The 11589-nt window shown below is 46.2% G+C and overlaps 1 protein-coding gene across 1 annotated transcript in view; it reads left to right on the top strand.

Annotated features, from left to right (window-relative positions):
* The window catches only part of HMGXB3 (HMG box domain containing 3), an 18653-nt gene extending 8142 nt beyond the window's left edge, over window positions 1–10511 (top strand). Inside the window, exons 10-19 of the mRNA XM_010002043.1 lie at window positions 247–396; window positions 2007–2308; window positions 5005–5132; window positions 5745–5876; window positions 6144–6328; window positions 6927–7146; window positions 8208–8341; window positions 8742–8858; window positions 9279–9488; window positions 10041–10511. Coding sequence (XP_010000345.1) covers window positions 247–396; window positions 2007–2308; window positions 5005–5132; window positions 5745–5876; window positions 6144–6328; window positions 6927–7146; window positions 8208–8341; window positions 8742–8858; window positions 9279–9488; window positions 10041–10511 — 2049 coding nt within the window. The remainder of the gene's footprint in view (window positions 1–246; window positions 397–2006; window positions 2309–5004; window positions 5133–5744; window positions 5877–6143; window positions 6329–6926; window positions 7147–8207; window positions 8342–8741; window positions 8859–9278; window positions 9489–10040) is intronic.
* The last annotated feature ends 1078 nt before the right edge of the window (window positions 10512–11589 follow it).

Below are 11589 nucleotides of genomic sequence, written 5' to 3'. Positions count from 1 at the left end.
CAGCAGGGAAGATTGGTGGTTTCTAAATGAGTTTAGTGTGTGAGTGTTTGTGGTCTCTGGAAATGGTGCCAGAATATGTGAGTGCCAGTTAAAATACTCTCTGCAAAGTGAAAGGGCCTGCCATTTGACTGTTAAAGGAGGTGTTACAAAGTGGTGAAAAAGCACATGATATTCAAGCAGACTTTTGTAGAATCCTACCAGCATTGAAAAGTCAAGGTCAGCAAACATCTCTTTTGTGTCATTCAGGATTTGGGATTGGCAACATCACGTGGCAGAGGGAAATGCAAGAACCCCTCCTGTAGTTACGTGTATACAAACAGGCACAAGCCTCGGATCTGTCCAAGCTGTGGATACAATCTTGCCAAAGACAGAGCTGAGAAAACAGCAAAATCCCTGGTAAGGGTTGGAATAGTTGGTCTCATCAAATGGCTGTTGTGGGTGGGCAGGGAAGTTACCTTAGTTTGCAGGTACCAGTGGGAACATGTTAATTTTCTTTCATTATGCTAAGCTTTTCTAATAGAGTGATGTCCTATTGGAAATACTTGTGGTGATGTTTGTGCTGTCGAGCTCCTGCAACAGTGGAGCTCCAGGCTGAGAATGAAACTGAGTGCACTCAGTTCTACCACTGGATGTCTCTGTAGCTTAAAAATAACTGGGGATATCACCCCTGTAGTCACGTTTGTTGTGTCAGCTTTGTTGAACTTCAGACTTCATCAAGAATCTCCCAAGTATGCTTTACTTTGTGGTTAATGTCAATGTAATTAGTACATCTTGTATTAGAGCTTCCCATTTCTAGGGGTTTGCAGTGCAGCTTTACTTCCAGCCTGCATTTGTTGCTGGATGAAGTGGGGATTTTTTTCTGTTGTAAAAAGATGTTTTTCAGTTGTCTGCTCTTCTACATGGATGTAAATAATGAATTTTGTTTTTTTATTTGTGGTGCTTTTGCATTTGAAGCTTCAAAGGTTATCTTTTCTCATTCAGAAGTGGGTTGTTTTGTTGTTTTGAAATTAAAAAAGGAGCTGTCCTGTTCTTAGCTGAAATGCCCACTCAGCATATAGACAGACTACATTTTAGCCTGTGTGGTAATATGGGTCTCCCACTTGCCTTTTTTATTTTGAAGAACAGAACTTTGTGTAGTGTTCTTTAAAAAACAAACAAACAAACTGAGCTGGCTTGTGAGAAACTGGTGCATAAGCAGCTGTGTAAGGAACAGCAGTGCACTTAGCTTGCATTTTGAAAGGCATGTGGCTTATCTCTTCCTTATTTAGGTATTTTTTCTTATTTTCTGTTTTTGTATGTGTTCACCATTCCTGTCACCCAGCTCATTGGTATCTCTGGGCTTTGGACTGATCATTCATCTCCTTGCTACACTAGACAGAAAAACAGGCTGAAATGTTGGCAGAAGAGTTTAAGTGATTAAACAGATTGGCTTGTTTGTGTTCTCACTGTTCCCCTGAGTCACCTAGAGTTTCATTCTCCTGTGCTTGAGCATTTTGGCTTGACAGCATATGTGTGTAAGGATGACAGTTGATCAGTTGTAATTGATCAGTCTATTCTGCACACTGCAACCCTAAGGTCTTATTTAGTACTTGTCTTCTTGCTTCTGGAGAGATGTGCAGACTGCTGTGGCTGACTGAGCAGAGACCACAGGAGAATGTGATTGGTAACTGAGAAAAGCAGTGACGAGTGCCAGGATTAGTGAAGTGTTAATATGTTGGTGGTTGTTCTCACCCTCTTGATCCTCCATCTCCAGTTTAGTGCTAAGTCTGTGATGGTCTAGCAATATTACAGGAGTTCCTGAAAGGCTGCGCTGTAATAAAGTATCTTTGGTGAAGTACCTTAGGCTTGAGGCTGCTCTCTGGAGTGAATGATTGAGCAGTGGAGAAGTGAAGTCTGCTGTGTACAAAGGTTACCCCGTTTCTCTTACCTTTAATTCTTAGGGCTTTGCAATATTTCATCCCTATCCTTGCTTAGTTTAATATGTGAGCGTTTGATTTTCTTCCTAGGAGGTCAGTCCAGGTCAGTCTGATGTGCTGAACACCAGCGAGCCCCTCACCCCATCCCAGAGGGAGATCCAGCGCCAATCCACCCTGCAGCTGCTGCGCAAGGTAGTGCAGGTCCCAGAGAACGAATCCGAGCTGGCCGAGGTCTTCACGCTCATCCATGAGCTCAACAGCTCGCGGCTCATCCTGTCCAACGTGAGTGAGGAGACAGTCACCATAGAGCAGACCTCCTGGTCAAACTACTATGAGTCTCCATCTACGCAATGCCTCCTCTGTAGCAGCCCATTGTTCAAAGGGGGACAGAAGTAAGATTCTGTTTTAGACTTGTGACTCTTTCAACCTCGCGCTGATATTCTTACGTGACAAGCGTGCCTGGAATAGTATTTGCTTTAGCCCCTGGTACTGAAGCTGGTGTCGGGGACACTGCATAAGCTACATGTCTGTAGAAAGGGTTGGGTTGGTTAGAATGAAGCTGTTTCTGTTTCTCCTGTGCAGTGTAGTTTGTCATAGTTACCATTTCTGTACAGCTTGATCAGAGACTGGCTGCTAAATCTAGATGTAATTTATTTTTTTCTTGAAACAGAATCTTTTTCTTAGTCATCCCTTCTTTGTGTCCCAGTCTGATGTTTTGAGGCTGACAGAGGTAAAGTTGTGGGATTATAGATGTGCATGGTGTGATTTCCCTTTTCTCTCTCTTCCTGATCTGAATATTTCCTATGTGGATCTTTTTGCTTAGGATGTTTTTGTTCTTTTAATGGCTTAGTGTGGGCTTGAGTGAATCCTTTTTTGGAACAAACACCCAAATAGAAATATGAAGGACTAAGAAATCACCAGTGTATAGGCTAGATTACCTTAACTGGATTTGTGTGAAAGCCCATAGGATATCTCCTCACTGAGCCTAACAAACATCCTCCTGTTGCCTAAAGCTTGAGGTGAAATGTTTCCCACAGCAAAATGTGAAGTAGTTTATTGTTGTGTTTCTTTCCTCAACAAAAAAGATACTCTTGATACCAGTTAAAGATGTTTTCTTTGCTCTGGCTAATACTAATTGACATTTTTCCAGCAGAGATCCTTGTTATCCTCAGTAATTTTTACAGAACAGTGCTGTCTTGCAGCCTGTCCCTCCCCTTGTGGCTTCCCAACCTGTGCACTGTCGGTCCTTGCTGCAGGGGTGGGCTGCTCAGCCTGGGACTCTCCCTGGTCCTCCAGCTGAACCCCTGCCAGCCAGGGGAGCTGCTATGGCTGATTCCTGTTTCTCAGCTGGACAGCTGTATTTCTGCCACTAGGGCACAACTGGCATTATCCTGTCTGAACTTCCTCCTTCCCAGCTGTGCTGTGGAGGAGCAGGCCCCTCTAGATGTTTGTGTGCATGGACAGGCTCTCAGCTACAAAGTGTTGCTGCTCACCAGTCATTGCCCCACAGCAATAAGGGCATAGATTTTCTCTATGGCAGCTGGGGCCATAGATTTTCTCCACCTCTCAAATACCATGGGCTCAAAAAATGGAGCTGAAGAGATGCTGTAGTGCTGTTAAAAGAACATGAGCAGTGACCTGACTCTCCCAGGCGACAGAAGTAAGATTCTGTTTTAGACTTGTGACTCTTTCAACCTCGCGCTGATATTCTTACGTGACAAGCGTGCCTGGAATAGTATTTGCTTTAGCCCCTGGTACTGAAGCTGGTGTCGGGGACACTGCATAAGCTACATGTCTGTAGAAAGGGTTGGGTTGGTTAGAATGAAGCTGTTTCTGTTTCTCCTGTGCAGTGTAGTTTGTCATAGTTACCATTTCTGTACAGCTTGATCAGAGACTGGCTGCTAAATCTAGATGTAATTTATTTTTTTCTTGAAACAGAATCTTTTTCTTAGTCATCCCTTCTTTGTGTCCCAGTCTGATGTTTTGAGGCTGACAGAGGTAAAGTTGTGGGATTATAGATGTGCATGGTGTGATTTCCCTTTTCTCTCTCTTCCTGATCTGAATATTTCCTATGTGGATCTTTTTGCTTAGGATGTTTTTGTTCTTTTAATGGCTTAGTGTGGGCTTGAGTGAATCCTTTTTTGGAACAAACACCCAAATAGAAATATGAAGGACTAAGAAATCACCAGTGTATAGGCTAGATTACCTTAACTGGATTTGTGTGAAAGCCCATAGGATATCTCCTCACTGAGCCTAACAAACATCCTCCTGTTGCCTAAAGCTTGAGGTGAAATGTTTCCCACAGCAAAATGTGAAGTAGTTTATTGTTGTGTTTCTTTCCTCAACAAAAAAGATACTCTTGATACCAGTTAAAGATGTTTTCTTTGCTCTGGCTAATACTAATTGACATTTTTCCAGCAGAGATCCTTGTTATCCTCAGTAATTTTTACAGAACAGTGCTGTCTTGCAGCCTGTCCCTCCCCTTGTGGCTTCCCAACCTGTGCACTGTCGGTCCTTGCTGCAGGGGTGGGCTGCTCAGCCTGGGACTCTCCCTGGTCCTCCAGCTGAACCCCTGCCAGCCAGGGGAGCTGCTATGGCTGATTCCTGTTTCTCAGCTGGACAGCTGTATTTCTGCCACTAGGGCACAACTGGCATTATCCTGTCTGAACTTCCTCCTTCCCAGCTGTGCTGTGGAGGAGCAGGCCCCTCTAGATGTTTGTGTGCATGGACAGGCTCTCAGCTACAAAGTGTTGCTGCTCACCAGTCATTGACCCACAGCAATAAGGGCATAGATTTTCTCTATGGCAGCTGGGGCCATAGATTTTCTCCACCTCTCAAATACCATGGGCTCAAAAAATGGAGCTGAAGAGATGCTGTAGTGCTGTTAAAAGAACATGAGCAGTGACCTGACTCTCCCAGGCGAATCCATTTTAAAATAGATTATTTCTTTCCTGGTGTGAAATGATGTGAGCTGGCTTAGACTGACATACTGACGAACTGATCTAACTAGAAAATATGAAGTTACTGCAGGACTGGACCGAAAAACCTGTTGGCTTGACTTGGAGCCATCTTTTGTTGTCTGTTACAGTTCCCTTGCTGGTCCTCAGGAGTGCTGGCTGCTGACAGCTAACCGATTACAGGTGGTTACAGCTCAGGTCAAAGTGTGCTTGAACCTGCAGTGTCTGGCCCTCCATAGCTTCACTGATATTTACACAGGTAGGAAAAATGTAAGCATGCCAAATGTACAGCATGACTACAGTCTGAACCCCTTCAGGAGCCTTGAGACTGTACAGGCCATTGTCTTTGCCCAGAAAAGCCTATTCCCTGCCTCAGCGTATTAACTTAAATTATTTCTGACTTGCACTGTTCTGCTCTTTCTGCAAGTTAATCTGTATATGTGAGAAAATCATGTGTGAATGCTTCAATGAGAGAGGCTGTGCCTTGCTTCACTGGTGTAGTTCTCCTCTGTGTGAGTGATCAGTGTTGAGTTCTGCGAGGCAGCCCCTGAGCTCACAGTCAGACCCCTCTGCAGGGTGCAGTTTCTCTTGTTGACTGGCAAGACTCAAGTGGCAGGCACTGTGGGCCTCCTGCAAGGCAACATGGAGCTGGGGAGATGGATTGGCTGCTGTTCCTTGTAGCTTTTTGAAATTCAGTGCAAGTCTGTGAAAGGAGCTAATCTTGTACAGAGGGGACAGTCCCAGAAGAACTGTCCAGTTGTTTCCATTGTCCTCGGAACCGAACTTGTACCAGTATTTTCTGTATCAGTAAAGAATATATTTCTTTGTGCATAGCCCTGCAGAGACAATAACTGTCCTGTTTTAATTGCAGGCCTTTTCAATGTGGGTAACAAGTTGCTAGTGAGCTTGGATCTTCTGTTTGCCATCCGGAACCACATTAAACTTGGAGAGGATCCCAGAGTGGCTGTTGGCAACATCCTCGACTCTGTGCAGGAGCAAACCGGTGCGTTTCCCTTCTTGTTTTTTTACCGTGACACTTACACACCAAACTGTGACATGCTGATGATTGTTAGGCTATCAAGAGGGAAAACTCACCTCTTGTGATGTGGTATGTTTCTGTTAAATTACTTCCTAAACCAAACAGTACCTCTGTGACCAATTCTTTGTAACAATTCTCTGGAGGACAGGTTTGGTTCTCCTACACAGAATAAAAACCTGTCCACTGACTTCAGGAAGTGAAAGCTGTAACAACAGCATGTTCTCTTTTCAGAGAAAAGCCTGAGCCCTGAGGAGCGGGCTCAGCTCCAGGAACTGCTGTGCAATGGCTACTGGGCCTTTGAATGCCTGACAGTCCGGGATTACAATGATATGATCTGTGGAATCTGTGGCATAACCCCCAAGGTGGAAATAGCCCAGAGGAATGTGGAAAATGTCCTGGCACTGAAAAATATAGAGGTAGGCTTCTCACAAACTTCACATCCTGTTGGTGTTCAAAGTGGATCTCGTAGTGACTTTTGCTGACTCTGGTCTTTGTAATGCATGAAAATTACATGAGAGCTCTGTGAGAAGTTTTCTGCTGATGCCTGGCAAGAGGATGTGGCTGGAGTGGTGATGCCTGCACTTCCTCTTAGAGGTGTTGATGTATGGTTTGGGGAAAACAAGATCCTCTGTCCCTGGACCACAGCTGTTGTCCCACAGCCTCTGACAGCAGACACCTTGGATTATTGTCATGAACTTGACCTTCTTCCTTTGACACAAAGGCATTGGTTTTTTTTCCCCAATAGCAGTTTCCTTGAGGTGTTGTCTTCTTTAAAGGAGAAACAAAGCCCTGCTGATAGTGTGCAGCATCTCTGGCTTTTATGTCAAATAAATGGTTTTGACTCTCAGCCCATGGAAAGTGCTTGTGCGGAACTCTAGGAGCCTGAAGGCATCTTGATAGATTTTGGGCTGAGTTGCCTCCTGGGTAGTCCTCATGCCTTGAGTGAGGCTGACACAAAACAGTCAAATTAACTGTGGTTACTTGTATTTGACCAGTGTTTCTTGCTTTTTCTAGTTTACCTGGCCAGAATTCTTGTCATCAAGTGAGGTGAATGTAGAAGACTTCTGGTCAACGATGGAGACAGAGGTGATTGAGCAAGTGGCTTTTCCTTCTAGCATCCCCATCACAAAGTTTGATGCCTCTATTGTTGCTCCTTTCTTCCCTCCACTGATGAGAGGAGCGATGGTGATCAATACTGAGAAGGACAAGAACCTGGATGCCCAGGCAGTGCCAGGTAACTGCTGAGGTTGTTCTTAAGGGAGCACTTTACCTGCTGATGGCTTCAGTCTTCTGGTGCTATTTAGTGTTGAGAACTGATTATGCATGACTCTTTAAATGTTGTATCTGCTGAGCTGGGGTGAGCTCAGCTGTTCTCAGGGTACTTAGCAGCTTGAGCTTTGGTCTGCCCCATGAAGCTTGAATGCACTGGTTGCTCTGATACATCTGAGACTTGAAAACACTGCACCTCAAGTGAGATGTGGTCTGATTGCAGAGGGGTGCAGGCATAACTTGAGTGCTGGTCACTATTTGTTTCATGTTAGACTGATACACGCACTGTGAAAGGTGCAGGACTTGGTGCCTCAAGATCATGATCTCAGTAAAGGGTGAATCCTTTTAACAGAACTTGAAAAACAGAGTTGGAGGTGGATGTGTTAGCCCTGATCACTGGTATCAACATTCAGTGTATCCAGGGCACTGGCTGCATGTAACAAGAAACCAAGAGATGAATAAGCTCAGATGCATGAGAGCTAAATTAAGTCAGCACCCAGTTGCCTTAACAGTTTAGACATTAGGTATAAATAAGAAAACTGGCTTTGCAACTTAACAAGTGTATGAGTTGGCTTTGCAGCCAGGGCTGCAGCTGTTCTAGAGGTGAGCTGCAGAACGGCTAAATGGGCTTCCCTGGAAGTGGAGCTCTGGAGAAGGAAGCAGGGCAGAGATGGGAAGGGTAATCCTGGAGCTGCTCAGTCCGAAGGCTGCAGTCACATTTCTCTGCACCCTTCTGTCACTTGTTTATACTCAAGTCTGTCCAACCAGTTATTTAAAGGTTACAAACAACAGGATAGACAAGTGCTCCTGGAGCCTGCAGCTCTGCTGGACTCAGTCTGGTGACCTCATTGTCAAAGGATGTGGGAGAAGTGTGGTGTGCGATGTGCCTTGGAACTGGTCTGTTCACAGCTTTCTCTTGCTGGCAGGCTGTTGTGTAATCTCTTCTTTTGTAGTCTTCAGAAGAAATTATTTTGGTAGCTTCCCTTCCTGAGAATGAGTGCTGAGACTTGTTTCCTGCCTTTGCAGGCAATGGGAGTGCCTTGGTGAGGCTCCTTCAGGAAGAAAACTTCAGGCTTGAGTTGATAAGCTCTTACAGTGAGGAGGAGCTGCAGAGCTTTCTGACACAGTGCAGCATCCCCTGGGAGGCTTCAGATACAAAGGTAATGGCTTGTTTGCCCACATACTAGCCCACAGGAGTGGAGCTGTTCTTCACTGTCTTTCCCTCATTCACACTTGCCAGTCTAGATAATTAACTTCTCCTCTGACTGCACTGAGGGTAGGGATGGGTTAGGACTGAGTGCCTGCAGATGATAGGATAACTTTACACATGGTGAAATAAATTGAACATTTGTGGGCTAGAAGGAAGGAGGCCTGTAATTACCTTGTCACAGGCTCAGTGGCTTCTAATTGCTTGTCCTCCTCAGGGTGCTGAGTGTGGGATTAGGAAGCTAAAAGTGCAAATTAGGATTTGGGAGACCTTGCCTGGGGTCTTCTCCCTCCCTGATGGAGTCCTTTAATTTTAGCCAAGTACAGACTTTCTCTGGGGCCTGTATTTTCTAGGACCAGCTCTGCTACTCCCTCCTGGCTCTCTATGAGTTTGTACAGAATGGGACAAGTGTCACACAAACATCTGCTCATCACACAGGAGGGAAAATCTACAAAGTGTGTCCACATCAGGTAAGGCAGCCTGGAGTCAGCAATGCCTTTTATTACCTTGCAATTCACTATTATCTGACTTACCAGTGTGGAACTCCCTCATTAAATAGAAGCAGTGGAGTGGGCTGTTCTGGGCCCTGGGAATGAAACCCACTGCCTGGGGGGCTTGGAGCAGTCCTGCAGGAGATTTCAAGGTCACCTGGTGAGCTGAAGTCTGGTCTTGATGTTGCTGCTGAGGTGGAATTGAGAATCACCTCATCCTGAACTAGTTAAAGTGAATGTGTATGAGAAGGGACCAGAACATCTGCAGAGAAAGTACCTGTCTGGTTACAGTATCGCCTGGAGTACCCAAAGAGAAGCTTAATTTTCTTAAGACTATTTTTTTTCCCCATATTTTTTTCAGTTTTATTGTACTGCTTGTTAATGATCTTTTCTTTCCAGGTTGTGTGTGGCTCGAAGTACATTGTAAGAGGAGAAAATGCCAGGGATCATGTGGATTTGTTGGTTTCCTCTCGTCACTGGCCTCCAGTGTATGTTGTTGATACAGCCTCTTCAGTGGCACTGTGTGCAGATGTCTGCTGTCCTGGCCTGACTTCCCAGATGTGGGGCAAAAACCAGGGCTGCTTCTCTGACCCCATGGAGCCTCCAATGGTTAGTTACATCCACCTTTGCACTCTGCTACACCAGTGCAATATGGAGAAGTTTTAGTGAGATTTAATTAACAATTTTTTGTTACCTGTGTTATGCGTGAAGATCATTTAGCCTGTTAAGTGTCTCCTGACTGACAGCTTTACCCAGTGCCCAGCTTCTGAGCATATCATAAAGCATTCAATGTTGCTTACCCAACACTTTATGTATTAGGTTCATGCTCCTTAGCAGGAGGAGATGTGCTGGAGGTGCATTGTACTAGCTCAACTCATGAACTTCAGAGCATGTCACTTATTTTGACACAGCAACTCACATGTCTGAAACTTCTGCTATTACTTGAGAAATGTGAGAGAAAGGGTCACTAGTGCCTTGGATTTGAGTGTACAGAGCCACTTTGGTGGCATTGAGGGCAAGCCTGAATCAGTTAGCCCTCCCTCTGCCCTGGGTCCTCGTGCTGGTTGGAGTTCAGCAAAGCAGTAGTTTTATCTTGTTCCTCTTAGCTGTGGAAAAGCTGCTTCTAGTTCTACCTGGTGTGTCTCTTTCTCTCTCTCCCAGTATGTGTCCTGCCCGGAGCTGCTAGACCAGCACTACAGTGTAGACATGACAGTGGCCGAGCACTCTGTCACACACCCCATCACCAAGTCCTCTGCGCGCCGGATCGTCCACACGGGTTTGGAGCAGAGCAGCCCCCGGGACCCCACAGCTCAGCACCACTGCATCTCCCTCTGCCGGGAGCTGGAGCCCTACAGCGCCATCATCGCCGCCATCGGCCACAGCAGAACCAGCACCGTCCGCCAGCGGCCCATCACCTTCGAGAACGCCACGCACTATTACCTCTACAACCGCCTCATGGACTTCCTCACCAGCAGGGAGATCGTCAACCGGCAGATCCAGGAGGTCGTGCAGAGCTGCCAGCCGGGGGAGGTGGTGATCCGGGATGCCCTCTACCGGCTCGGGGTGGCCCAGATCAAAACGGAAACAGAAGAGAATGACGAGGGGAAGCAGGAGGATGATACAGGTTGCTGAGTAGTGGAACAGCTTGTTGGTTTCTCTCTGTGGTCGCGTGGAGGAGTGGGCTGGGCCAGCTTCTGTGAGGCTTGAGAGTTTATTTTTACAGGTTGGAGGTGTGATGCTGGTGGCTTTGATTGCTGTAAATGACCAAAGAGCTGTGTGCTTTCAGAGTGTCATGAGAGGTGCTGTGAGAATGGGTCTGTTGCTCCCCTTGTGAGGGCTGCAGCTGCCTCCTGAGGTGTGCGATGGACCCCCTGTTCCAGGGTGTGGGATGTTGCCCTCCCTGGAGCTGGGCAGTGGAGAAGGGAGCAGCAGTTCTCGTGACAGGGTGTACACATGGTCAAGCACACAGGTTTTTAAATTCTGAATCTTGCTTGCTGACTTCTTTGTGCATATTGGTGGCAGGGCTGGGTGTGTGGGAGCAGGCATGAAAGGCAGACAGCTAAGATGATTTCCCAAAAAAAATCTTCCGGATAGATTAGTTTAGGACACTGACATCTGCTTGGAAATCTTGCAGAGCTCTTATATACATTGGCTGCAAAGGGTCTTCAGTTAAGGAGGAAGAGCAGCTGTGCAGCTTCAGCCAGCCTCCCTAGTCTGGGATTGCGGGTGCTTCAGATGCAGGAAGTTTCTAGAATTGTTTGTCCCTTCACATAAGCACTAATCATCTATAAGCAGAAATATACACTGAGTGAGAAGTGTTCTGTAAGTTAAGAATTGACTGGTTGAGCCCCAGGGGAACAAGCTCATTGGAGCTTGTAGGAGCACTGTGTGAGGTGGTGGCTGTGGAAAGGACACTAAACATTTCTGGATACTTGTTTGGTGGGGTTTTTTTAGCAGTTTCATTCTGTTAAAGCACTTGAGTTTCTGCTGCCCTGCCCTTAGGGCAGCATCACAAAGTATGTTTGTGGGATCAAGGAGCAATGATGGATGCAGTGTCACCAGAGCACGCAGGGTTTGGTGTTCTTCCCTCACAGGAGAGACTACAGCTGAGAGCTGCATCCACCCATTCAGAGGTAACGTGCCCTGCCCATGTCCACACAGCATGGGGTGGGTTCAAGAAGTCTCCTTCTCCTTCAGAGGGGTGGGACTG

Source organism: Chaetura pelagica, unplaced genomic scaffold (genome assembly GCF_000747805.2).
Source record: "Chaetura pelagica isolate M959 unplaced genomic scaffold, ChaPel_1.0 scaffold356, whole genome shotgun sequence".
Taxonomy (NCBI): domain Eukaryota; kingdom Metazoa; phylum Chordata; class Aves; order Apodiformes; family Apodidae; genus Chaetura; species Chaetura pelagica.
Note: the sequence above shows the minus strand (reverse complement) of the source record. Positions and strands in the feature narration are given on the sequence as shown.